Raw genomic sequence first — 27,974 nt, 5'->3', positions numbered from 1 at the left:
GTCCAGGATTCGAACCTCTCTTAACGCCTGGGTGTTCTCGGGGGTCGGGGTACTTTAGGTGCAGGGTGATTAGTCCAGCTAAGCTGTCAATACACCTTGTATTGACATTCGAAATCTTCCACTTAAGACTAAAAAAGAAAATGAGTACACTAAACTTTGGAAAAAATGAAAAATCACCCTTATTATTTGTAACGATGGTGTCAACCACTAATAACTTTTATTATTATCATTATTATCACAAAAAGAATTAATAATGAGATTCTATCTACACTATTGATAACTCCAATCGATAACTTAGTGTTAACCACTGTGTGAAAAGAGTTAATGTACCAAATGATTGTCCAGTTTTTGTTCACTAACTATTTTGGGTACTAATTGGCCCTTGTGTTTTTCATTCCCAAAATTAAAAATGTCTTAAATTTATTTTTCAATATTTTTATTTGTCCTGAGGTCTAGACGGTGAAAAGAACTTACTCTTTCTTTTTTAGGTTTTCTTTTTCTCCAGAAACAGGTAAAAAATTCTCACAAGAGAAAAGGGGTTTGAAGGGGGGAGAGAATTGGTAAAACTGTTAAACAATTAACGGCAGCTCCGTAACTGAAGTCTAAATAACAATTAACAATTACCTATCCGCGAGCGTAGCGAATCGACTCAGCAAAGTAGTTGAGAGTAACGAAGAGAAGACGACGGCTCTGAAATGGCATCTGCAATTGTTAGATCTGGCCTCCGCTCCGCCATCCGCGGCGGCGCCTCTCGTACAGCTCCAGCTCCGGCATCTAAGAGAACTTTTTCCGCCTCTGCCTATCACGATGAAGCCGGTATCTTCATTTCCCGTCGCTTTTAGTAAATTGAATTCTCCATCTTTATAGTATCATACCGCACGCAAGACATGCTAGTTTGTTAAGAAAAATCTCATATTCGGTTAAACAGTTCTTCTTTGTATTTCTTAGTAATATAAATTGCTTTTGTATTTTAGGGTTTTCTAGGTTTGGTGTTTATTTGATTGAGTAAATACTACTCTATGGATATTTTCCTCCAGATTCAAGCAGGAATTTGTGCTATGTAAATTTCTAATTAGTTTGTTTTGGAATTTGCTTTGCTGTTCTGTGATTAAAAATCTCATTTTTATCTAATTATTTTTGTGATTTTGGGTTTATGTAGCTGAGGCTTCGAAGTGGGAGAAGATTACATACCTTGCGATAGCCACCTGCTCTACTCTCTCAGTCTATAACCTCTCCAAGGGTCATCACCACCATGAAGAGCCTCCTGTAAGCTTTTTCTATACCCCCTTCATTGAACTGTTTATCTGTCTACTTTTAGATCAATGCTGTTGTTCCATTTGTTAACGTAGGTGTTATTTTGGTTAATATGAGTCATACTGTGTTATGTTGTAAACTGCACTGGTTATATGTTCTATGATCATTAGGAAATTTATCCAGCTGTGATGGAATTATGTGTTATATAATATTAAGGGAATCTGAAATTTTTTATGTTTACTAATGTAAGAATTTACTGTTGCAGTCTTATCCCTACTTGCACATTCGCAACAAGGAGTTTCCATGGGGTACATTTCAAAACTGAGTTATTTTACCTCTCTCATTGATAATGTTGCATTTTCATGAATCTTTGCTTGATTTGTATAGAATATCAGGTGTACGCTGTTTTATTTGTTCATTGATACAAATAGTGATTTGGTTTGGGGAGTTGTTGTAATGATTTCTGAAGTTTTCAAGAAAATATTTCCCTGAATATTGAGTAGTGCTGTTCCTTAAAAGTTGTAAGCACATCATTTCATCCCTATAACACAATGAGGACTCAATCTTCAACTGAAATGTATATTTATTATTGGCACAAGCTTTTCCAGGTGGATCAGATTAGAAGTTTAATTGTATTTTCTATTCGAAATCGGATTGGTGCAATATTAAATCCTAGTAATGCTTCTCATATATCACTACATGTGCTTCCTCAGTTATTTTTATACATGATTACAGTTTACTGTGCTGCAGTACTGGAATAGCCTTTGCAATTTTTTTTTCTCTAAAATGCATGAGTGTTATTGTGTTGTAGGATGAATTTAAGGCTTAATTGCTTCACGTAAATAACAAGGTTTCACAAAAGATGTTGTAGAGAGCTGGGGACCGCTATAGCAGTTCTCAGTTTTATTTTTTGAGGTTCAACTTCCATCTTCTGTAGCTGTCTTAGTGCTTTTTGGTCAAGCATGATCAGGAGAACATATGCTTGGTCTAGTGAGGTTTTAGATGCTTGGGGAGATTTATGTAATGCATATATTGTAGCTTAGTTATTTGGGTCGTATTATCCAGTTTATGCTTGTGCTTTTTCTCAACCCTGTTATTGTAACTATCCCTGTTTTATTCTTTAAGTTTAACCACTGAAACTTTCCTCCATTTATTGAAATGGGGAGAAGCACAACAGAGGATTTAGCAAGCCTAGGAAGTTATTTTATACACTGTCATGTACAGCATAGATCAGATTAGATTTCTTAAGCTAGTTGTTTAGTAGAAAGATGGGTGAACACATTTTAACTACTAATTGCTGAGATACACTTTAACTAAATTTGACACGTTATGCATGATTGTAGGTCCAGATGGTCTTTTTGAGAAGAAGCACCACTGATGTCTGATGATCGTAATCTGAAGGAGTCGAATAATGGTTGTTCATCTTTGCTTTGGCATCATTGGAGGCTGTATTGTCAAAATTATCTTGGACATTATAACGGGCTGTGTTATTTTAGTTACGTTTTGAAACGAGCAGATGTTTTCTTTTGGCATGCTTTCAAATTTCGTGTTTCATTTTTTTTTATTTTGTTTCTTGCAATCTGCTCTATTCAAATAAATTTGACGATATTGTTGCCATCATGCTTCACTGGGATACATGTTGGGTTTTGGTTTTGGATGCAATTCATCTGGCACATGCCCTTTCTTTTTTTCCTCTTTTGGTTGGGTGGGTGGGTGGGTAGGGGGGAGTTGCTGGCCTTGCATATAACTGGGCGCAGAATTTTGTGCCCCCCTGCCGCCACAAGACTGGCAAAAGAAAGCGGGGTTTCGTTGGGAGAGGGGGAAGGGAGAGGGACGGATTATATGTTCTTACTCAAACGAGTCTAGATGCCTTGTTTAGCCGTGGTTGATTAAAGTGGCTTTCAGAACTTGAGCAATGGTAGGGACTGTTAGTGTTGAAAACGTACAACTTATTAAGCTATTTGCCCAACGGAAAAAGAAAAAAAAAAGCTGTGTTTGCCTGCTTTCTCCTCCCTAAGTTCCCGAACAAATATGCTTGTCACTTAACTATGGTTGTCACTTTCAAGTGGTGTCCCTTGATGGGTTTTTTCGTCGATTAGACTCTCCTTCTTTTTAGATTAGATTAGAGTAGATTATATAAATGTTATCGTTGCGAAAAAAAAAAAAAGGTTTCCGAAAGAAATATAGTCTAAATGTATGGACGCTTCAAATCGAAGCAGTTAGCGGTCCAAGATGAAAAGAAAAGGAAGAACTTGAATAGTCAGGATAGTAACCTGGAAATGTACGCGACTGCACAAAACCCATAAGCGATTCTTGTAGAGCACGGCCAGGAGATGAGCAAATGTAAGCTTGGATCAATTTTTGTCGACGAGTGCGAAGTACAAATTAGCAAGCAAAGAACCTACAACGAAAGCTTGGGTAGGCTAATGAGGACAATGCATTAGTACTAATAACATGAGCAACGCAGTTCCGTAGTATTACACGATCAAGGCTGTTAATAACAATGACGTTGGCTACAAATTTTTTGGCCGAATGATGTAATGATGTCAGCGGCAGCGGATGCAGGAGTAGGAAGGAAACATTGGGAAGGCGTGAAGTAGCTGAGAGACAAGAAGGCGTGAGTAGAAGAGCACGCCTTTACTGGGTTCACGTTGATTCAGCCAGTTGGGGACCAGTTCAGCTAGAAGATTCTGTTGGACACGTGTTGGAAGCTCATTTGTTCACTTGAAAATCAGTTAGAATGGCAGTTGTATAAACCGTGAGGATCATGTAATTGTTAGGGAACCTTTTGCAAATTTGATATTGTAATCAGAGAAGGAATATCCTCTCTGCGTTTTCCCCCTCCCCACGGTTTCCTTCAATCTCTTTCCCCTTATGTTCTTTCCCGCCATTCTGCTTCTGTAATCCTTTACTGAAGCTTATCAATGAATATGGAGTTGTTCGTTTGAGTTGCTCAGACTTTTGCAGTCTATTGATTCATTGCATTTTAGTTCATTTCATTACTTGCATTTCCTGGTTCTGGTCCACAACAAATGACCAGCATCAACGTCATCAAACGAAGTGTACATACTTCCACAATTGTTCTGGCAATAACCATGAAAGGAAGCAAAGAATGCAACAAAAGCTTCAAAGTTCACAAAAGGCTAATATGTAGCATCACTAAGCGACTGCATCTTCTTGACTAGTTCCCTCATTTCCCATCTCAGGCAAAGTTTCAAGGTCAGTGCGAGCCTCTTTCTCTTCTTGGGGAATTGTAGAACTTGATGAGTCAACCATGCTATTCTGCTCAGCTTCAGCATTCTCATTTGAGTTTGAAGATGCCTCCTCTTTAGTAGCACTCGAGGAACCAGAAGAATCTACTGATCTATTTTCACTGGAATCAGTATTGTCATTGTCATTTGAAGGGTTAATCTTTTCTTCCGGTCCTGTTTCAGAATGAGCATCAGACTTCTGGATCTCGACCTTTTCATTAACCTGATTGGCTGATGAATTTTCTGAACTTTTCTCTGTACCCCCAACAGTATTGCTACCAGCATTTTGTCTATTGCCCACATCATTTGAACCTTCTCCATATGCTGAGCCCTCCTTCATATTTGAACTTGTATCGGATTTGTCATTGTTTGTTGCAGCATCCTTGTTATCGGTTTGCTCCTCTTGAGTAGTCTGCGCACCATCTCCCCCAGGAAGGACATGACCAACAGCATTTCTCTGGTTTTGATCGGCATCATCCTTAGAATTGTCGCTAATGCTCTGCTGTTGATTAGCTTCCTTTGTTCCTTCTGTGGGATTGGAGTTATCCCATGATCCTTGCTGTGTGGTTTCATTGGCATTGCCTTGCTTTTCATTAGCTTCATGTGTTCCTTCTGTAGGATTGGAAGATTCCCCTGATTCCTGCTGTGTGGTCTCATTGCCGTTGCCTTGCTCTTGATTAGCTTCCCTCCTTCCTTCTGCAGGATTGGAATCGTGACCTGATCCCTGCTGTGTGTTTTCACTGTCATTGCCTTCATCAGTCGCAACAGTTGATGGACTATTCTGTTCATTTGACTCACCTTCTTTTGCATTTGAACCTGATTCATTATCGTGTACCTTATTTGCCTCTGTCACATTTTCACTGTTGCCTTCAGACTTGTCCTGGACCTTCTCAGTCGACTGTTCTTCCCCATTTACGTTTTCCTTATTTACTTTCTCAGTGTCTTTCATACTTTGAGAATCCTGAACCTCTTCACTCTGGACATTCCCACCATTGGTGTTTTCCCGTGCAGCAGCTTCGTTTGTCTGCTCATTTGCTTGATGAACCTTCTCATCTGGTGATTCCTCAGATTTACCTTCTTTTTGTTCCTTCACTTCATGGTCTTCCTGTTTCTCTCTACCTTGATCTTCATTGCCTATTTGTTTCTTCTCTTCCTTTTCTGTTGCCTTGCTCTCATCGTTAACCTGCTCCTTCACTTCCTGCTCTTCACCTCCATCCAGGTCATTCTTATTTTCCCTGGTCTCTTCATTTTCCCCATTCTCTTCTTTTGCATCCTTTTCCTCATTACCTTTCTGCTCAGCTCCATTTTCTTTTGTGTCTTCATTAGCACTCTCATTGTTCTCCTCCTTCGTTTCATTCTCCTTTTCTGCGCCGCCATTTTCTTTATTTTCTCCAGTCTCCTCACCACTTTGCTCTTCATCATGCTTTCCCCGGTCGTCTTCTCTAGTTTCCTCCTCCTCACCATTATTTTTATTTCCATCATTCTCTTTCTCTTGATTTTGCATCTCATTTCCCCCTTCACCCTCTGCATCTTTGTTCTCTCCATTCTCTTCATCTTTCACTTCTTGCTCTGTACTTTCTGTCTCCTTTTCTCCTTCCTCTCCCAGTTTGTCTTGATCATGATCATTTTCCTCGGGCTTGAGCTCATCTTCAAGTTGTTTACTGGCTTCTTCTCGTTCCTCCTTTCGATTCTCATCCCGTGTTATCATTTCAATATTTTTTGGTTGGATGTCTTTTCTCCCAAATTTTTGTACCTTCTCCAAAATGTTTGAGCTTTCTCCATATGATGCCTTTTTGCTACGGGAGTGCTGGACCTGATAAAGCAGCCAGATGCAAACACCAACTAGCACACATATCTGCAGGGCATGCTTCACCTTAAAACCTTTATTTCTCTGATTCCTCCGAGGTGACAGCCTGAACATTGTGATTTTACTGTTGTACTATATCTTCAGTTGAACCAGCTTCCAGAAGCTACAAGCTGTCCCAACTCTTTAACTTCTACAAAAGGAAGAATTACTGTTAATTTTAAGGAGAATTATGGTAAACATTCAGAACATAAGAAATCAGGCTTGGATTAGATACTCAAAAAACTTTGAAATTAAGTGAATTAAACACCATCCAAGTAACATGTTGCAAATGGCTATGACAATCACTTTGATGCTCAAAAACAAATGGAGTTTCGTATGGCAAGTGCGAGAGGCCAACAGATCATGGCAACCACCACATTCTCTCCCACTGCAGTCCGATGTCTTTTATTATTATTTTTTTTCTTAAGAAAGTCTGATATCTATAATCACTAACAACTCCAGATATAGTGAAGAGAGTGACGATTAACAGAGTCATCTGCAGGATCCAACTTGGGTATATGCGGATCTAACTAGCATCAGAATGCAATTACGCACATTCAGGCTGTAATCATCAATCGTCGAGTCAAGTTAAAAACTTAACGAACAGAGGTACCTCATAGAAACCCAACTAGCATAATTGTTTCTCTTAGATCAGAGCCCGCAACGCAGATGGTAACTTCAACTCACACAAATTGGGTCTGAACTATCATGCTGGTTATCAAGCACGCAGGCACCAAAGAACAGACAAAATCACACCCCATATCCGACCGACCGACCGAAATTATTGAAAAATAAGCTATAAAGAATAAATCAAGAACAAAACAGGAGCATGAATCCATTATGCATTTCCTTCATAAGAAAATAATCCGGCGTCTCCAGAGTCCAGACTATCTATTTGGAAACATATAAATAGCAGCTCAGCTGGAAAGACTTCGACCAAGTAATAACTATCATATCATTTAACTGTTATACCAGTTTGAACCAAGGCCGGAGCGATGCATACAAGAAACAATTGATTCGAAGCAATGCTTATAGCTATGATCACATCCCGGATAGGATACTATATTGATATCGATCTGCATTCAACTAAATAGCAAACACGTACATTTAACACTAGATAAATATAGAGTCAAGACCCCATGATCGTGCAAACTTTCCAAATGAATTAAAAAAAAAAGACGAGATCTCTAAGGAAAAGGCAAGCCATACCTGGTCCTATACTAAGAAAGAAGAAGCAAAAGGCTTGTTGTTGGTGCGAAAGTTGTCTCCTTTTAAATAACTACTACTACTACTACTACTAAGGCCACTGTAAAGAATGAATGATTAGGTTTAAAGGGAAAGGTGAATAATGCAAAAGGATCTACTACTAATATATATTGTCAATCAATGAAGGAAAGGTTTACCAGTGGTTCGTTGTTAACAATGGTGGTGGGTGTCAGGTAGACATTAAGAAAGGTTCAACAACACTTTCCAAACAGGTTTGTTGTTTTTATTCTTTGGCTTCTCCCTCAATCCCCCGATTTTAGATCTGTAGACGAAACCCAGGAGGCGTAAAGTAAAACTGTAAAATATCTGTTGTCTTTTGACAGCCTTACAATTAAATATTATTAATTCTCTGGTGGGTATTTGCTTTAACGCTGTCGTTATAGCCCAATACGACGACGCTTGTGCTGTACTCCATTACGAACGATTTTATTATTATTTCCTTGAGTCAATACTACTACAGTAGAGAATTTAAAGGCGCCACATCGCATCGCATCGCATCGCATCGTCGGTGAGGCGGTGATCTAGTAGTACATAGGCTTCTTTCACAACGCCGTCATTCTATCTCCTCCCTCCCTTCCTTGATAAAGATGAACCCTTTTTTTTTTTTTCTGATTTAATTTCAACACCTTCAAAATAAAAAGTTGAAGCTCCCACCCACAAATTTGGCGCAGGACCGCGCAGTCAGACTCATTACACAGCTGTCTGAGGTGAACGGAACACAAGCCCACATCGAAACGATGCCGTCGAAGCTTTTAACCACCGCCCTCCGCCGCACGATCTTAAAACCCACAATCCTCCGCCCCTTCTCCACCGCCGCTGCCGCCGTTGCTGAACCCTATCAAGAAGACACATCAGGAATTACGGTGAAAGGCGTAAAAATCTCCGGAAGACCCCTCTACCTCGACATGCAAGCTACCTCGCCGGTGGACCCTCGGGTCCTCGACGCCATGCTCCCTTACTATCTCTCCCGCTTCGGCAACCCTCACTCCCGGACCCACCTCTACGGCTGGGAATCCGACCAGGCCGTCGAGTCTGCCCGAACCCACGTGGCAGACCTAATTAGCGCCTCCCCTAAGGAGATCATTTTCACCTCCGGCGCCACCGAGTCCAATAACATCTCCGTCAAGGGGGTTTTGCATTTTTATAAGGATAAGAAGCGCCACGTCATCACTACCCAGACGGAGCACAAGTGCGTCTTGGACTCCTGCCGTCACCTCCAGCAAGAGGGTTTTGAGGTAACTTATCTTCCTGTTGAACCTGACGGGCTCGTTGATTTGGATAAGCTTCGGGCTGCGATACGGCCCGACACGGGGTTAGTTTCGGTTATGATGGTTAATAATGAGATTGGAGTGATTCAACCTGTCGAGGAAATTGGGAAAATCTGCAAGGAATTTAATGTTCCGTTTCATACCGATGCTGCCCAGGCTTTGGGGAAAATTCCCATAGACGTCGATAAGATGAATGTCAGTTTGATGTCTTTGAGCGGGCATAAGATTTATGGGCCTAAGGGAATTGGGGCTTTGTACATGAGGCGCAGACCGAGGATCCGCGTGGAGCCTCAAATGAATGGGGGCGGGCAAGAGAGAGGGATAAGGAGTGGAACTGTGCCAACTCCCTTGGTTGTGGGCTTTGGGGCTGCTTGTGACATCGCTAAGAAGGAAATGGAGTACGATGACAAGAGGATTAAGGCTTTGCAAGAGAGGTTGTTGAATGGAATTAGGGATAAGATTGATGGGGTGGTAGTGAATGGTAGCGTGGAGTGGAGGTATGCAGGCAATTTGAACTTATCGTTTGCTTATGTTGAGGGGGAAAGCTTGTTGATGGGGTTGAAGGAGGTCGCCGTGTCGAGTGGTAGCGCTTGTACTAGTGCGAGCTTGGAGCCCTCGTATGTATTGAGGGCATTGGGTGTGGAAGAGGACATGGCACATACGTCTATTAGGTATGGGATTGGGAGGTTCACTACGGAGGAAGAGATTGACAGGGCTGTGGAGCTAACTGTAATGCAGGTTGAGAAGTTAAGGGAAATGAGCCCTCTTTATGAGATGGTGAAGGCTGGGATAGATTTGAAGAGTATACAATGGTCACAGCACTGATTGGGTGGAGGCTCCAAACTTGCGATAACTGAACCTCTAAATGTGCCATGGAGCAGCTACTTCCTGGGCTTATGGGCGTCTCACTGGTGTTGTCTGACATTACTCTGTGGATGCAATTCATACTCATAGGTAGTTGCTTAATGCTAAAATTTTTGACACTAGATGGATGGTTATGGTGTTTCATGGTTGTGTAATATGTATTTAGTTGTCTGGCATTTTGATGGGGATGATGTAATTTTGGCAATGTGAATAATGTTGCAATTCCGCTATCATCAGAATCATAAGTATATGCTTTTAATGAGGCTTCAGATATATAATAAGCGTAGAAATCACAGATATATCATTGTATGCTTATTTGCGTAGAAATCACATATTTCATGAGCTACTTTTCTTATTTGTAAGCTGGATGGGTGGTGAGTTATTTGGAAACTACTGATGCTGCACTGTTGTGACTTCTTAAAGAACAGTAAATGGGTCGGATGACTATAGTTGCTCCTATGAAGTATGTTAGAGAATATATGAAGATAGTTACATACAGTATACTTGCTGGTGTTGGTCTTTTTGAGCTTTGTGGTGACTGCTATTTGGAAATTGATGCGCCCTTTGACAATCAGCGCTTGTGTTCTTTTAAGGATTATCGCTGCTGTAAATTTTGGAAAATTTGGTATTGCTAACGTAATGAAGTAACTGTTGCCCGTGTCCTCACCAATATCATTTACATGCTGATGTTCTTGTGACATTCCTTTCAATGTGTACTTTTGTTGATTTTTAAATTTCTTCAAATTCTTTTGTGTATGGTAATATTTTTGTCTCTTATTGTTGCCTCTTGGTGGGTTATACCGGGAAATGAAATGATAAATCACCCAAATGGCCTTCTCTGAAGTTCTTCTCTTTACTACCAGCGGGGACTTGTAAATCTATGTGCATCAACTCTGGTTGTGCCTCAACATTTGTACATTTGTATTAACTGCATGTTGCTGAGAAATTTTCTGTTTTATCGTTCCTATCAAGATTTAAATTCAACTCTGTGGCATCTTTCAATTCTGGAAAAAACCTAGATATAAAGGTCATCGTGCAGACAACTTCAATTCATAGCAGCTTTCTGTTCGCTACAAGGGGGATACACTAGGCATCCTTACGCCTGCTGAGTATTGGTGCTGGAGTTTACTGCTAGACCACTCACCTCTAAATTTTATATATATATATATATATATATATATATATTATTTTTTTGGGAGAGGGGGGAGGAGGAGGAGGAGGGGAAAGAAGAAGAGTGGCTCTGTTATTAACTGCTGCAGACATACAGATACTTGACGATACTGTTTGTTCTGTTTTAAGATAACTGGGAGCTAGTTGTATAACCATGCAAAAAAGCAGTTGCAGAAGTATTCAAAGATTCAAAAATTATATACTTGTATGGTGCATACAGAATCATGACTATACTATTCGCTCTGTTTCAAGATAACTGGGAGCTAGGTGTATAGCCATGACAATAAGTCCATTGCAGAATTATTCAAGTTGTTGCAACCTTGGTACTCCAAGACAAATTTTTTGGTTTCCTTTAACATTTTCAATGAACCTGGAAATAAATTCCTCAGTGAAGTGATTTTGCAGTTTTCTTGACTATTTCCTTTTTTAAACACCATTTGGCTCAGCATTGTTTGGCCTGTATTGTCTGGGCGGTTAAAAGATTGAAAATCATATTTTGGAGAAGCATGCATATTTGCTGGTTTACGAGCCCAGGAGCTTTTAAACTGGTTTGGCCTGGGAAACCATTGATAGAAGGAAGTCTCATACTGTCTCAAGTCTTAACTAGCTTTTCGTTAACAACTTTCCATCTGCTTTTGTGCTTATCTTTGTTTATGAGCGAATCTCTCTGCTCTGGTTGCTTTATTTGGTGCTTCAAGAAAGATATTCTGGTCATTAATGAAGGTCAAGGCTATATTCGGTTTGGTGATTATTTTCTGATGAATTCCATTTAAATTGCTGATTCTTAACCGAGTTAAAATGTGACATAAAGAAACTTCAGGAACAAATAATGTCTTTGCTTTACAAGTGGATCCTGATTAAACCTGTCTAACCTTCTGGTAGGAAATCCTCTTTTATTTCCAGGGTATTTTTTATTCTTCTTTGGTTGTACTGGTGAAGATGCTCTGATCGTTGATATGGTTCAAATTTAGCAGCAACTTTTGTTTTTTGTTTTTCAAACTGATCAATGGATTTTGTTGGATGAAATATACTGTGATGCATCAATGAGTCAGGTTCCGGTTTGTTATGGAAAATTTTCCTGGAAAATTTTGCTGCTTTCTTCACATGCAATTGGTGCCTTGTGGTGCTTTCTGCCCATCTTGTGTCTACTTTCCTGTTCAGCCTCTTTCCAGTAGCGCTGGGTCGATGAGTTCAGTATTCTATAATAATTAAAATATAGCTGATGGGGCTTGTAGCTAATAGTGGTAATTTCTCCTGGTTTTAGGAAAAGAAGGAAGCCCTTTGACATTCAGTAGCAATAGGTGTAGGACGTACGCTAGTGATGGAGGAACATGCAGCTAAGAGGAAATAAAATGTTTGTACTTTTGGAAGCGATCACATGTAGGTTTGTCTGTGATCAAATAAAAAGCTTTGTCTGTTGCATGTCATTTTGCTGAGCTTGTGAACTATTGCCCACGCAAAGGAGTTCATTTGCGTTAAGTTTCTTGCTCGGTACTATTGATGCATCTCCTTGGCGTGGAACGATGAGCAGTACATTCCTTGTGGGAAAATTTTAGAAACCTCGCTTGAGATTTTTAATAATTTTATTGACCTCCCCTGAAGTTTGGGAAATTACACTAACCTCCCTTGAGGTTTATGATTTGGTAACAAAAGTATGATTAAAAAATTACTTTCGAGGGAGAGAGATGAAAATTTTGTTTGACAAATGCCTTTTATGCATTCCAATCAAGGTGTATTAATAAAAATAATTGTCAATTGCAACCAAACATCGGTCAAGGTGTATTGCAATAATGATTGTCTTGAACAATTTTATGATTTTTAAGTAAGACTATAACTTCTAAATATTAAATTGAGAACAATAGAGGTTGTTTACCCGACTTAAGGGATACATTTTGTGATTTTGTGCAGGAAAGAACATTCAATTTTGCTTTTCCTCTACCTCTTTTCTTTACCACTTTTCGCGAAATTATTTTGATACAAAAGCCATCTCTTTAGGTTCTAAGCCAAGGGGAAAAGTATTCAAGAATAAATTTTTTTTCTTTTCTATTTCTTTCCTCTATGCTTCCTTTGTTCTGCTCGAGCCTTTCTTGTATATACAATTAAAATATGGTAACGTCAAGTCCTGTCAATCACAAATGCGCGTCAATTGGTCCATTTTGTATCTTCCACGTTACTGTTAATACTATTAACAGATAATTTTGTTAATTAGTTGATTACTTAATTCTTAGATTTGAGTTTCTAATCTCAAATAATGTTTTGGGGTACATGAGTAATTTCACGCTAGATAATGCAAATGGCCCCTTATTTTGTTAGTGTAATTTTTTAAACCTTAGAATACGTCAGTAAACTTGTCAAAAACCTCTGAGGAGGTTTCTTAAATCATCCCATTTCTTGTATATGCTAAAATCACGGAGTCGTTACGGATGCGTTATCTGCTACCTGCATCGAGGTAAGGTTTGTCCTTCTGGATTGATGCCCTTATCTTATCTGTCATTTAATCCACCAAACACAGTAGCGGTGATGCCTTTTTTTGTGAAGTGCATAAATCCTGTAGGGCTTTAAATGTCCATCAGATTACTCCATACCATCGACGCCAATCATTTCCGTCGCAACAAACTGATGAATTACTTAGAATTTATGAAATGAAACTACCCAGATAATAAAAGCAAAAAAATAAAAAAAAAGAAATCCAAAACGTAAGCAAAGCGAGCCCAAAACAAGAAGCAAAAAAGGTTTCGGGAATCTCAGCAGCACATGCGCCACACAGACTCCCATTTGTCCGTCCTCATCGCATCCGATTCGGAAGTTGTCCTTTGCATTTGCGGATATAATATGATAGTTCCGATGATTGTCCACACTTGACAATCTGATGCTGATCTTTCCCTGGCCTGGAGATGGATCATCTCGTCAATCTCATGGGACAACATCGCATGCAGCTGTGTCTTGTTTCATCTGTAACGTTTTGTACACGATTTGAATTCCCAAGTTGACAGTTGATGCTCGGAATTTATTCGATTTTATCGTTCTTCCAGCGTGATATTCTAAGTTAAACATTCACCTTGTTATTGAAGATGTCTGGACGGGCTTCTTTCGCAACAAACGACATCACCTGCAAGATTAAATTCAAGGAACAGATTCTGATGTGAAGGAGAATCCTGAGAATTCATGAAATGGATAAGATAAAAAAAACAAGAAATTCTACACAAGAAAAGGTTCAGTAGCATGGCTTTCTTTTTTTTTTTTTCCCCACAGTGGGTTAGAAAGTTGATTTAACCTGAGCTGAATTGTCTTATTGACATGCATGCCGCACAGTGGTATACGCATTTTCAGACAGTCTTTGCCTGTATAATGAGAAAGCGGAAATAACAGATTTCTGCAGTGGGAACTCTTTCCATTTTCCATTAAATGTCTCGTCATACCTGATTATCATCATCAATAAAAGATTAGCGACCCCATCTACATCTACCTGCTAGAATGGTTCTGCTTCCACTGCTATGGTAACTGTTTGGACAGACGCATCAAACGAACTTTTCTTGTCACATTTCTATCACTCTTGGCCACCTGTCGAAGGAATGCATCACCAACTCTCTGATCTTCTTCAGTTCCTGGGCCAAAAAAAAGTTGCTTCTTTTCTGTGATGAAAAGTTTTTAACTTATTCATCGGGCTGGTGATGCATTCCTCAATGATCGAGAACTAGTAGCAAGCATTCATTACTGACACATGCAAGATTTCATTGCTCATCAGAGAAAAGGAGCCCGGCGTACGTTTAATCGGGGGTGGTTGCAAGATCAACATTTTTCGCAGGGTTAAATTAGGATAACAGACCTTTTTAGCAACTCTTTTTTCTTTTTAAGAATGTTTTGGAAATTGTAACTTAATAGCTGTAACTTCAAAGTTCAAGTGGATTTATGAGGATGTGATTTATTTGGAGAAATGAAATGTGTACAAGATAAATGTACAGCGTACGTGCTTAACTCAGGAAATATCGTGCCTAATTCGGGAGGTGGGAAGATTAAGCAAGCAAGAAGGAGGAAGCCAGTTACGCAGTGAAAAAACTGCTCTTGACCTGGAAGTTTTCTGGATATATAATGCAGGGCATTACCCTTTGTGCTAATGGTACTATTATTCTTTCACCACCTTGCGGCTTCCGTTTGTCCTTCCCACATCGCTAGGATGTGGGTTCTTTAACCTGGGCTTAAGGTCCACAGGTTTACCTTCCTGTCACCAATTGGCTGGACATGTAAGCTTTGTAGGTTCCCTTTAGGTTATCTCTTAAGTCTTTTTAGCTTTAACCCTCAATCAAATTTAATTAGTTGGGTGTGTGTGTCTTATTTCGTCTTCGAAAAAAGAAACAACCATTCGGGTGGTGCGATCTGCTTGGGGGGGGGGGGGAAGGGGCATCCTTCCCACATCGCTAGGATGTGGGTTCTTTAACCTGGACTTAAGGTCCACAGGCTTTGTGGGTCCCCCTTAGGTTACCTCTTAGGTCTTCTTAGCTTTAACCCTCAGCCAAATTTAATTAGTTGAGCGTGTGTGTCTTATTTCGTTTTCGAAAAAAGGCTTCCGTTTGAATTTTGATACCAGCAAAATGACAATTATTTAAAAAAAAAAAAATTCTAGCCAATACTGATGATGATGATGTGTCAACATATAACTGGGTAGAGATAACTTTAGTGCGGATGCATCAAAATTTCTTTAATGCAGTTAAAAATTCCATCTAAATTGGACTTGCATTTTGTTAAAGTTAATCTAAACTGAGGGCGAGAGATAAGTTGCATGATTGGAGAGAGGGAGTATAAGTTAGTGGTTTCGAATTCAAATTCTTTCACTTGTAATAAAAAAAATTAATCTAAACTAGGTATAGATTTGTGTTCCAATTCTTTTTTTCTTTTTTTTTTTTTGAAGGATTCTTTTTTCCCTATTGCACGCAATTTCGGAACTTGAATTTTACCAAGTGACCTAAATTGATGCTCCAATGTCCAAAGTATCTGCGGATTAATTTTACCTTTTTCCAACTTGTCTTCCACTTTGAGAGTAGAATCCCTCTGGGAAGGGAAACAACTTATCATTTAGTTTTCTGCAACTTTTTACCAACAAAAACTTTTGCTAGCTAGGCAGCCTCTCGGGAAAGGCTGGTGCCTATACCTGCTAATGTAGGTGATGACAATTTGCTCAAGCAAGCAGATCACCCTACTTGTAGATTTGGACCACTGCTTCTTTCTACTTCTACTCCTCCACGGGAAAAGCTAAAAAGAAGTACTCTACTAGAATAATTCCTTGCAAGTCAAGGAATCCAGCAAGACAAGCAGTAATTGACAATTTCCTCTGCTACAGGCTTCAACACTTCTCCTCGCTGTTCTTTCTTATGATTGCTCTTTCCCCTCATGATAATAATGATCATCAGTAGTAACTTCTCTCTCTGTCTCTTTTTGCTCTCTATCGAATTGCTTTAGATAATAAAAAGTAGTCCAAGTTTTTTACTAGTTGCAGCCACTGTTTTGCCTCATTAATTAGTAATTCTGCGGTTTTGTGCATCCCAATATTTACTACCAGTAGTAGATTTGAAGATGGTATCTTCAGTTCGTTGTTTTACTTACTAAATAACACAAATAGAATTTTGACCCTTATTAAGAGAGTTTGGACAATGATCCTACTGGAAAACTTTGACCTGAATATTGAAATTCTTTTCTTCTCAAAGCCCAACCATAATCCTACAAGTTCACTTGTTGCTAGGGAGAGTGAAACAACAGTTGTAGTAACATGAGTACGAAGAGCAATGCTAGGGAGACCTAACAGTACAGTCTATGTAACCAGACTACATATATTCCAAACTCTCTGCTACTTTTATCTTTCATCCGCTACCCGGAGTTTTGCTGCCGGATTTGTTTAGAACTACACGTTTTCATTGATGGTTCCTGCACGTTTAGTAGTTTTACGGACGTCTTGCATTTACTTGTCACCATTCATGATTCATCAGTACTGCAGTAGCAAGTATGGTAGAGGCAGAGATTCTCTGATCACAAAAAGCAGATTCCATTATCAGCTTACGGGCAATGACTTTTGAATACCATATCTTAATCATTTACAAATTTCTGCTAACGTAGTCTCTGATTATCTGATAACGGAATTATGGAAGTACCATGTTAAGAAATCCTTTGAAGAAAAAGGTCCCCATCCTCAAAAACTAACTGATATTAGAATGGTTTTAGGAACTGATATAATCATTTATATACAGGATTACCAAAAACATGAAAAGTCAAAAAAAAAAAAAAAAAAAAGAAGAGAAGAAAGAAATCAGGGGTTGAAAATGAGGTTTCCACACTTGCATTTCCAACTCATGGGCTTGTAGTTGGAGTAATCATCTCCTCTGGAATGAAAAATCGTGGAAACAGTAGTGGTGGAGTTTCTGGGATAATTCTGGTGCCCGTCTCTGATTTGGGGATTTGTAGGCACCTGAATAGCTTGGCAGTGCCCACAAGCGCTGCATTTCCGATCGCACCGCGGCGGCCTCGAACCTATCTTTGAATTGCTAACAGTTTTAGCTATTGGTCTACCTGAAGAAAAAGCCAAAAAAAAAAAACATATTGAAACTGAAGTTCAAAATTGGTGAATTGAGTGGGAGAAATTAAAAGCTTTAACTGGCAAACAAATTTACCTTCAGCGTTGAACAATATTCGCAGGTGGGATGAGCTAAAAACCAGGTGGAGAATGAGAACAGAAATGGCAAAATGGTGAAGCCTGCTGTATGTGAGGCCCTGACGGCTACCCATTTCAGAGAAAGTATAGAGCAGAAGAGATGAGAGTTTTGAGAGTTGGCGGAGTTGGGAAATTGCGATGAGAAAAAGATGGAAGGAGGGAGAGGGAATTAAGTAGGAGGTGGGAACTGGAAAGGCAGTGTTGATGATAGAGATGTGAAGTAAATCAGCAGAAGAGTTTAACAAGAGATGAAAGAAAAGGAAGCGTCAGTGAAATTGGGAAAGAATAATAAGCTGATACTAACATAGGTCGCTCTCCAGCTGCGGATTCCTAGAGTGCTGATCATCTCAGATGATAGAACAACGTGGAAGGACAAAACAGTTTGGGCAGTAAGTTCAAAAAGTTGTGAGAAGCAAGCAAAAGGGAAGAGAGGTGCGAAAAGGGAAGAACCTTAACCTCGTTCCATGAGCCAGACTAGTCCAGACCTTTTGAACGTACGTAGTATAATGGAAGAAAGAGAGAAATTGCCCATTAGCATCCAGCAGTAGTATTAGAATTTAGAATTCAGAATTCCATAGGGCCAGATATGGTATGATGATGAGCTGATGAGGAAAAATTGGTATATTACTACTAATCAGCCTTATAGATCACGATTCATGGGATAGCAACAAGAGATAGAGAGGAAAGTGGAGGGTGTACAACTGTACATTTGATATTTGGAGGAAACAAGACAAAGCCCCAAAACAGCAAGAGGCCACTCTTACCCACGTCCAGACACCCTAACGGACACCTGACTATAGCTGTTAAGATTTCTTGGGGGTGTTTTCGCTTTCCAAAGTGCTGTATATTTTGCCCATTGCTGGAGATTTCTTGTACCGCTTGCGGCTCGGGGATTAGCGCCACTCTTTTTGGTTCTGCAAAATTGCAAATCCAAATGTTGATGAGATTCATTTGATTGTATTTGTATCCTTGATGGTATGCAGTACTTTTATTGACGGTTTTAATGGGACTTGAGCATGATAAATTGTTGATGAATTTTGGGAAAGTCCATATTCTTCTCCTCTAATTCTTGGTATAAACACATCTATGAATGTCATGTGGCGATATCCTAAAGTTGACTCAAGAAAATACTTGTAGAAGTTTATGATGAACTCAAAAAGTCAAAACTCTTTAACTCAAATGAAGCAAAGTGCGCAAACTCAAATGAAGCAGCGCCCCTAAATCATATCCCTGTAATGTATATATTAGACTAAATAGAATTTTGGAAGGAAACCCATAAAGCAAAAAAAAAGCCCCACACTCGTATAAAAAAAATGTCAGAAAAAGTCATTTTGAATAGAACTAAAATAGTACCAAAAAAAACGAAAATCATGTCACTCAAATTATCTATACAAAGTACAAACTTGAAAAACTGCATCTTTCTAGTATATGGACTTGTCCCTATCATGTTTTCCTGAATTACTTAAAAAACTTTAGTTAAAATAGCGTACGAATCAACACTTACGGAAATGCATCAATTGCTGAAAGCATAGCAGACTGGAGTAACTGAAGCATTACAATAATGAAAAAGTTGGGCTTTGAAGGCTACGTTACTGGTCTGGTGTTATCATAATAATTTCAAGTTTTGATTTTCTGAATAATTCCAACCCATAATTTATCAGGGCATGAAGGCGTTGAATTGCATTATTTCATCTAAACGGTTAATGGCATTTTTTTTCTTGGTCAAATTACACTTTACCCCCATATGGTTTTAGTGTTTTTGAACATAACCACCCTATAATTTCAAATACTATATATAACCCCCATTATGATTTAGATTAAAGTGTCAAAGTGACGAAAATGATTATTCGTAACGGAACCTATGAAAATATCAAAATTACTCTTATTTAAAAATTAAAATGGTTGAAGTGACAAAAATATACAAACATAATATGCATGATACACTAACCCCGTATGATTTAATATTTTACCATATAACTCCTTATAGTTTTCAAAATATACACATAACCCCCCTATGGTTAAGAAATAATGTTCAACTTTACATAGGAGTATTTTTGATATCTTAGGTGGCTCCGTTGTAGATTGCAAATTTCGTCACTTTGACACTTTAATTAAAATCATGAAGAGATTATATACAGTTTTTAAAACTATATAGGGTCATGTACAAAAACATTTTAAATCATAAGAAAGTAAAGTGTAATTTGCCCTTATAAAAGGGGTACAGATTTGGTGTTTGGGTGCTGCGAACAGCCCATGGGCCTTCCTCTTGTTGGGTAATTACAAGTCCTAGCGATTGTAAGGCATGAACCCACTAATAATAAACAAAAGAAAATTTGCAGTTCAGCCTGACTGTGACGAACACAAGCTGGATCTTTTCTATTAGTACCCAAATACGCAAAGCTTTTCTCTGCCGTCCTTTTTTTTTTTTCCCTGAATCACTCGCAACGTGAATCAAACCGTCGCATGAACCGAATCGCATTTGCAAAAATGCATTTAGTGACCTTAAAGTATAGTGATCAATCACTGGAAATTTATTTGGTAACGTATATTGCTTTCGTTTGATGCTATCACAATACAGACTAGTATTTGGTGCTTTTCGGCTTAATTGCTCAAAACAAATATGTATTTGATGCATGAAGTGAATGGAACACATGAGTTTCCTGCAACTCCATAGTACAGTTTACGTCCGACATCAAGCCAACTCAACTCAGTCTCTGATCTAATCGTTTATTTCAATTTGAAGTTTTCCGAGTTTAAGCTGATTTTTTATCCCAAATCGGACATGACTTCTTTACCCCTCCTTCCAGAGGAGAAAGCCATTAACTTCTCTCTAAATCCAATTTTAGTTGCAAGACTATACCAGTTTCTCACTCTGGAATCCTTTGCTTTCTTCCATTCTGGGCTTGGAGTCTCCTCTGGAATCAAGAACATGCTCCCGGCTTCTCGGACTAAAGAATATACAGCGCGTAACCTGATAAACTTACACATACATGGAACCACCCGTTTTTTAATGCTCTATAGAACCACCTGCAGGTGTGCTGAAGGACTGAAACATAGCTTCCTGCACTAAAAATTTTCCATTTTGATAAACTACTTATAACCTTGGGTTTATCATGTCGCATTTTTTTGTCATCCTAGTTTTTAGCGACGTTGGAACTCGTTTCCTGTTCTTTACTACTTCTGAGCCTTGTGGGGACATGAAACTCAATGAAACAGGAATTGCCAATCTATCAGAATTACCAACTTGTTGCAAGAAACAGAGTCACAAGCCTGCAAGTACCTGGAAGAACACATACATTTGCGGAAGAATTGATTTACCCTTTGTTACAAATCCTTGAAAACTACCTGTCATGCAATTCAAAGCAATGTCCTCCTCCATCTTTACACCCACACACACTCCCACTCTTGTGCGTGGTAAAAATTCTGGGTGGAGCAGAGGTTGAATTTGTTTGTCCAATCGATGATTTAGATACAAGTTGACACCATTTGATGGATCGGAAAACGCCATTTACAAATTGACTTCTTGTGTGTACCAAACGATGATGCTTACATCAGTGAACGCTGTTTTACAATTCGTCCATGTCATCGAATTTATCTAACCTGCAATTAATCGACTGTAGGACCCTAATCTGGGTTGTCGTAGATATGAGTTTTAATTGCTGGTAGATTGCGATATCCTACCACAATCTGGCGTCGACTGCTTACGGGCTACAGACCTGGGCAAAGTATCAGTTGACTTGGATACTGACTAGATGGGATTTTGCCATATACACTGATAAAGAGGTGGTTGAATGTTCTGAATCCTTCTAAATGTATCATCATCAATGAGAGATGCCCTACTATCCTCATCTCTATCTCAATTCCAATGGCAGCCATTTAAACCTGTGCATTGTATAATATAGGTCTGTATCAGACAATTGCATGACCGATTTTGACATCATACCAGCTAGCGTAACAATAATGCAGACTTACATTTCCATGCATGCCTTTCTAGTTCCGCAGTCGATTCTTTCGGACGGTGCCAAATTTAATCAGTCGAATCAATTGGGTAAAAGGGTGGAGGAATATACATCCCATGAGCCATGATGAGTGGCTAAAAAAGATGCGTTTCCTGTAAATGTGGTGGTACGATATGAGAAAACTAGTGCCAGGAATAATGAAGTTAGGACTTTAAAATTTGATAGTTCAAACAACAACAACAACAACAACAACAAAAATACGTGCAGGATATTGACGGCTGGAATGAAAGTTAAGTTAACGATCCAAGTCCTGGAGATAATAATAATAGAGCACCTATTGTCGTTAGACGGTCAATTCTGCCCTTATCTTAGAAGAAGCAAGTGCTAAACCGAGCATTAAAGCCTGTCTAAGAGTAGCTTAACCGTCTCATTAGGTCATGTCTAATCTCATATGAACCCCAAGAATGGACCAGTTGATGTTCATTGACCGAGCAACTGCCAGTATTAAACTAAATTATCTCCTGAATGATCCTAATTGTAGTTTTTAACTGGAGAGATGTAAGATATTTCTCGACTTCTTTTCAAAAAAAAAATTTTTTTTTAGCACAACAGAGAGCTCTTCCAAGAATGTTGAACCTTGGCATCCTAGTCAAAACATGTTTCCACAGCTTAATTAGTAGTATTACGTTGTCTATGTCAAAATACTCAAATCAACTTAAAACGTGCTTTGTTGTTTGAGATCTGCTCCTAAATGTACGACTTACCAAATCATTGGTGCGTCAACAAGCTGTTTTTGTTGATTAATGTACATTCTCCTTCATGATTTCCAACTGCATCCAGTAGTTAAGTTTGATAAAACCCTCTCCTCCAAATCCAATGTGTCAAGTGACACTTAAACACATTTAATCGTCTGAATCACGGGGCTCAATAGTGATTCACTGTTCTGCCGCCCCATTTAGCCAATTGTGGTAAATGAGTAGCTCTATCAAGGTTACCGGCTTTTGTGGTTTCCTGTGGATTAAGGTTAGTAAACTATCATAAAAGTCTTTAGGTTTTGGTAAAAAAGACAGACTGGCCGTACCGGCTTTAGTGGGGGGTCTTTATTCCTTAGTAGCAGCTAAGCTGCATAGGCTAGTCAAGTCCCACATCGGGGTCTGGGGGGGTTTGGGGTTAGGATATTAGTCTCCTCAGGAACCACATCAGTTACCGGCTTTTGTGGTTTCCTGTGGATTAAGGATTAAGGTTAGTAAACTACCCTAAAAGTCTTTAGGCTTTGGTAAAAAAGACAAACTGGCCATACCAGCTTTAGTTGAGGGTCTTTATTCCTTAGTAGCAGCTAAGCTGCATAGGCTAGTCAAGTCCCACATCGGTGTCTGGAGGGTTTGGGGTTAGGATATTAGTCTCCTCATGAACCAAATCAGTTACCGGCTTTTGTGGTTTCCTGTGGATTAAGATTAGTAAACTACTCTAAAAGTCTTTAGGCTTTGGTAAAAAAGAGTAGCTCTATCAAGTTCTTCCTAGCTAGTTTCTACATTTCCAATGCTTGAATGTAGTAATTTGTGGATTTCAAATTTCAGCCATGTAAACTTCATCCGGTCCCCTCGTCATAAATAAATAACGAGTAACCTCATTTGGTCAAGACTCATCCGAAGGCCTTGAAATGTTGTTCCTCCTTATCGTGGTCTAGAGCCAATCATATCGTTGGTATTAGAGCTATGAAAGAGACACGGCCCTGCTGTTGGGGCACGCAAACCCAAGGGAAACGTGGAGGTGGGATCCGAACCCAAATTCGATTTGTTACCGACGTGGAGTTGTTTGGTTGTGAGTCGAATTTTTTGCCCCGTCAGACCTTTCCATTTCTGTTCTAGTTCGAAAGCAAAAGCGATTCTTTTGTCGGATTCGCCCATTGGGCCTTTGGGATTGTGAAGTCTCATCGCGTCAAAGGTCCCTCGTCAGACCGAGAATGGTAGGCCTCACTTCCAAGGTCCCACCCTACTGCCACCAACCTATCTCCCTAAGGGGTAATTTTAATTAGAAACCTCATAATTATACTTTATTAAATTGCCCTCACCTCCCCAACTAATTTCAATAAAATTGGACGGTTGAGCTATTAAAAAAAAAAAGAATAATGTTAGTAGATGTTTTTCTCCTTAATCTGTTTAGAAGAATACCACCCAAATTAAAAAAAAAAAAAAAAAAAAACGTGGTGCAGAAGATCAGCAGGAGATATGCAAAAGAAACTTGCTAGAAACAAATAATTTCTTCAACCAAAAAAAAAAAATTTAATTTCTTCAACAAGCGGTTTCGGGGCGAGGAAGCTTCCCCAGCTCCCTGCCTGCCCCGTTCTACAAAAGTTTCTCTTGCCCCTACTCTGTCCCAAGCTTCCCTGACTCTAGCTCCTGTCCTCGACCTCAACCCCGCCTTGCACTACTATTTGCAGGTGCACCCGTTCCACTGCGCTATCATTTATTATTTTTTATTTGATTTAATTTTTTATTTATATATATCTAATAATAATTTTATTGATCATTCTTTTGAAGTTTTGACGAAAAATTGCATCATTTTATTAGAATAATATAATATATTATTTATTTAATACAATATATTTACATAATAACAACAACGTGATATTCATTCCATATATACGTATAAAAAAATACATAAATGTTATACTATATTAATATTTAGAAAAGAGGCATGACAGGGGATGGGAGGGGGTGTGGTCCCTTAGATAGGAGGAGAAAAAGTTCCCCTTTCGCCATTCCGGCCCCGCCTCAACCTCCGCACCACTCTTCCCCTGCATGGCCAGGTACTCGTCCCCATTTTCATTCGTAATATCTAGTTTGTTCATGAAACTTCCATAATACTAATCTCAATTTTGACATTGGGTGCCCGTTTGTATCCCCTTTAATTGTTGTTGTTGATAATATCAAGCTTTTGAGAAGGCCTTTAAGCCTTCCGAAGATGTTCATTCACCTTTATTAGAAGGAATTATATTCTTTGTAGCCAGGGCTTGGCAAAATTTGTGACTAACCTTTTTAATGATATTAGGTGGAAGGATCATTTTCCTGTGTGATTTTCAAAAGAAACACACAATGATTTTCTGATTGCAAATTATGTAATTACTCATTTAATTAATATATATATATATATATATATATATATATATATGTGTGTGTGTGTCTGTTTGTCTGTGTGTGCGCGTGAGTGTGCGCGCACGCGTGTGTGGATGACTTTTGACAAAAAAAAAAAAGAAAAAGACTACTGCACTCGTGCAGCGCAACATTTCCCAGAACAATGGCAAGCAATTTTTGAGAAAATGTTAGCACTTTTTATCTAATGCAAACTTTCCTTCTTCGTAGTCTTTATTAGAGCAAAGACCATATAGGATATTGGAGGAAGCTTGAATGTAGAAAATTCTGATTGTAAAACACAAAAGCCAAAAGGCAGTAGAAAAACTTGAAAATTTTTGAACTCGTGCGCTAGCTCCATCACCTGGACAACGACTGAGGCACCTAGCAGAATAGTCAATTCATGGAGCTCAAATATCATTATGGTCTATTCTTCTACATAAAGTGATTATTCTATACAACTCAATCATTCATCCATGATCATATGTATTTTATGCATTACATAAAAAAGAAAGAAAATTTCATTGATGCTCAAGTAGCCACGTAGTCGATGAAGGCTTCCGGGTGACTGTTAACCTTCAAATCCTAATGGCAATGAGGCTGGACTGGAGTAGGCTCAGGTGGCAAATTAAGGCCTAAACCCAGATGAAATAGTATCTGGCTGTGTGCCCACAAGGATGAAGACTGAAGAGGCGGGTCCTCCATCCGCCAAGGCCGTCAGATCTATATCAATATGTGTCGTCTAATTTTCTTCGTTGTGCACCAAAGATGTGGAATGTGTTGCCTAAATGGGCCCCCGGTATTCCTTCCTCCCTTCTCTGCTTCTGTGGTGCAAAACCGTATAAAGCAGTTCTCGATTCAAGGCATCGACACGCACCAGAACATTATGGGCCAAGCAATTAGCTTAATCAATGAAATCCCCCAACCACCTTGACCCATTGGAGTTCGAAGAGAAAACATGCGATTCAATAAGTAGATTAAACTCTCATTTTTCTCTTCCCCTTGTTACCGGAGATAAAAGGGTAGCTGATTGTTCAGTGGAATTATGAGTCGTTCGGATTCTTGATTCAATGCAGATCAACTAGTCCGCAGTTCGAGTAGAAAAAAAGTAGTATATCGTAATTGCTCTCCGCCTAACAACAGGACGGACAATTAATTTCGTAAGATCATTGAGCGCATTAATCACTAGCCATTGAAAATCTCAGTTTCAATTTCGTGAATAGTTTGTAGTTCTATGTTTTTTTAAATTGAATTTCATTAGGACTCGTGGTTTGCCATGTGATAATTTGGCGAATTTCCTAACAAGGCTCCAAGTGACTAACTTCCGTACCACTTACACAAATCGGACCGATCGATCTGATCGAGTCGATCGCGAATCGCCTTTTTTTTTCAAGTTGGTTAGTAACACAAAATCACTTCGATCGGTCGAAAATCAGTCAACCCAATTCAACTGTTTGATCCCGTTCTCAAACTTTTTGCTCTTATTTGTCTGAAACATAATTTGGATTACCTAAATTTTAAAACTTTCATTTATTAATAGGAATAAGAAAGCACCATCAATTAGTGTAAACATCAAAATCACTCATTTCCCTAAATAATCTCTAAATCAAGAAATTTTTATCCATATCATCTTATCAACTTATCATCAGTTATTCCAACTTGCATTATAAAGCCATATTCCCAACAAAAAAAAAATCTCAAATTGGGTATGATTTGTTTTAATTAGTTTTTAAAGTAATTTTGGAGAATGAGCATATTTTAGATATGAATTCACATTTTTATATTTTAGGTGTATATTTGATTGCAAATTTTATATTTTTGTAACATTTTGTATGGTTGGCAAATATAACCAAGAACGCTATTTCAATATTTCTTAACTTTATAAAAATATAAAATAATTATAACACCATGCTCACGTTAGCGAGTAATGTTCGACCAATCCAACTAGTCAACTCTTAATCCAATAATTTAGTTGAGTCGTTCCGAATTTAACAACATTACTTTTGGGAACTGATGTAACAATTAAAGATGCCTTTGCACAAAATTCCACACCCCCCCCCCCCCAAAAAAAAAAAACCTTAACTACTGAATAGTCTCATGTCCTTTAACTAAATTATCAATTGAGGCACTTGCTTGCCCTTCTGTATTGTTCGGTTGGACTTAAATGACGGTTACTTAGCATATTACGAGTTCTATGTTCTTTGACATTTTCAGTACGAGCTATGCAGATCAGTTAGCATAGAGGTTTGGGAAAAAGAAGAAAATAATTGGCATTTTGGTGAAAATCCCTCCTCTTCCTTCCCAATTCGTGTTTTAACCAAAAGAAATTCAAAATTTTTATAGTTATTCTCTTCATCATATTCTTTATTCTTACCTTTGTTTTTATTTTAATTTTATTTTATTTTTGCATGTGTCGACAGGTTGCTCTTACAAAAGAATATAGCGGCACAATTTCTTCGTTCAATTTCTTGGTGGAAAAAAATGTTTACTTGACTGTGAAGGATGAAACGAAGCTGCAGCAACATAAATACTAGTAGAAATGCTTGTCTAATCAATGCAGAGAATTAATTTTCGGACGTGGACACATATGGAGAACTAGTAGAACAACTGGTAAACAGGACCAAGTCTAGAAAGAGTCTTAAGAGAGCTTCCGATCAAAGTGATGCAATCCTATATTGGAGTCTAGACTAGAAGACATGTTAGATTGATACAAGTTAAGTCCTGCTGTCAAAGTCTACACTTTTAGAAGTATGAAACGACTTATTTGATCCATTAGAATGTCAAAAAATTCAACAGCAGCTTAAAGTGGGTTAGGCAGCAAATGTTAGTTCCACTTTAGTGAAAGAGGGTAATCGACCCATACCTTCGATAACTCCTCCAATGATCCATGTATGGATAGATCCTCCTACTATAGCTCACAGCCTCGCATTGCAGATTACTACACGGGAAATCATAATTTGCATAATATTGAAGTTGACAGGATCGTTATGGATACATCATGAAATGAAGAATTGCCCATAACCTATACTCTGAATAGTGAATACACAGTAGATATACTACCAACAATCCAATTATAGGATTGGGTAGAGATTAGAGAGAGGGAGGGAGGGAGGGAGGGTGGTCCAGTGACGGCTAACCATTAGCTGTTTAGAAAGCTAAGGTGTAATATGGCGCTTTCTATTTGAATGCAGCAGTCCCTTTCACCTCCCCTTCTTCCCCCCTCCCTCACTTCCGCATTTGTGTATATAAATATAGAGGCGCCTGAGAC

General features: G+C 38.8%; 3 protein-coding genes across 4 annotated transcripts; 2 read left to right on the top strand and 1 right to left on the bottom strand.

Moving 5' to 3' along the window:
* Positions 1-587: 587 nt before the first annotated feature.
* LOC140003754 (cytochrome c oxidase subunit 6a, mitochondrial-like) lies at positions 588-2,871 on the top strand. Its single transcript, XM_072059272.1, has 4 exons — positions 588-816; positions 1,160-1,266; positions 1,520-1,562; positions 2,598-2,871. Exons 1-4 carry the CDS (start codon positions 696-698, stop codon positions 2,630-2,632), a joined length of 306 nt encoding a protein of 101 aa, XP_071915373.1. The 5' UTR covers positions 588-695; the 3' UTR covers positions 2,633-2,871.
* Positions 2,872-4,229: 1,358 nt separating this feature from the next.
* On the bottom strand, positions 4,230-7,907 carry LOC113701616 (uncharacterized). Of its 2 annotated transcripts, none has more exons than XM_027222364.2 (2): positions 7,755-7,907; positions 4,230-6,502 (listed from the first exon to the last, which is right to left on the bottom strand). In XM_027222364.2, the coding sequence occupies exon 2, from the start codon at positions 6,424-6,426 to the stop codon at positions 4,414-4,416; it is 2,013 nt and encodes a 670-aa protein (XP_027078165.2). In that variant the 5' UTR covers positions 6,427-6,502; positions 7,755-7,907; the 3' UTR covers positions 4,230-4,413. The 2 variants fall into 2 exon arrangements, with proteins under 2 accessions (XP_027078165.2, XP_071915371.1); XM_072059270.1 differs by having other exon boundaries at positions 7,561-7,904.
* A 213-nt stretch (positions 7,908-8,120) lies between these two features.
* On the top strand, positions 8,121-9,979 carry LOC113701902 (cysteine desulfurase, mitochondrial-like). Its single transcript, XM_072059271.1, has one exon. The coding sequence runs from the start codon at positions 8,355-8,357 to the stop codon at positions 9,708-9,710; it is 1,356 nt and encodes a 451-aa protein (XP_071915372.1). The 5' UTR covers positions 8,121-8,354; the 3' UTR covers positions 9,711-9,979.
* The last annotated feature ends 17,995 nt before the right edge of the window (positions 9,980-27,974 follow it).

Source organism: Coffea arabica, chromosome 7e (genome assembly GCF_036785885.1).
Source record: "Coffea arabica cultivar ET-39 chromosome 7e, Coffea Arabica ET-39 HiFi, whole genome shotgun sequence".
NCBI classification, from domain to species: domain Eukaryota; kingdom Viridiplantae; phylum Streptophyta; class Magnoliopsida; order Gentianales; family Rubiaceae; genus Coffea; species Coffea arabica.
Note: the sequence above shows the minus strand (reverse complement) of the source record. Positions and strands in the feature narration are given on the sequence as shown.

Bases quoted from the DNA above. Each gene is read 5' to 3' on its own strand.
- LOC113701616 (XM_027222364.2), bottom strand. From the start codon at position 6,426: ATGTTCAGGCTGTCACCTCGGAGGAATCAGAGAAATAAAGGTTTTAAG.
- LOC140003754 (XM_072059272.1), top strand. From the start codon at position 696: ATGGCATCTGCAATTGTTAGATCTGGCCTCCGCTCCGCCATCCGCGGC. The intron at 1,267-1,519 runs GTAAGCTTTTTC...TTACTGTTGCAG, and splicing joins ACCACCATGAAGAGCCTCCT to TCTTATCCCTACTTGCACAT. The intron at 1,563-2,597 runs GTACATTTCAAA...GCATGATTGTAG, and splicing joins CAACAAGGAGTTTCCATGGG to GTCCAGATGGTCTTTTTGAG.
- LOC113701902 (XM_072059271.1), top strand. From the start codon at position 8,355: ATGCCGTCGAAGCTTTTAACCACCGCCCTCCGCCGCACGATCTTAAAA.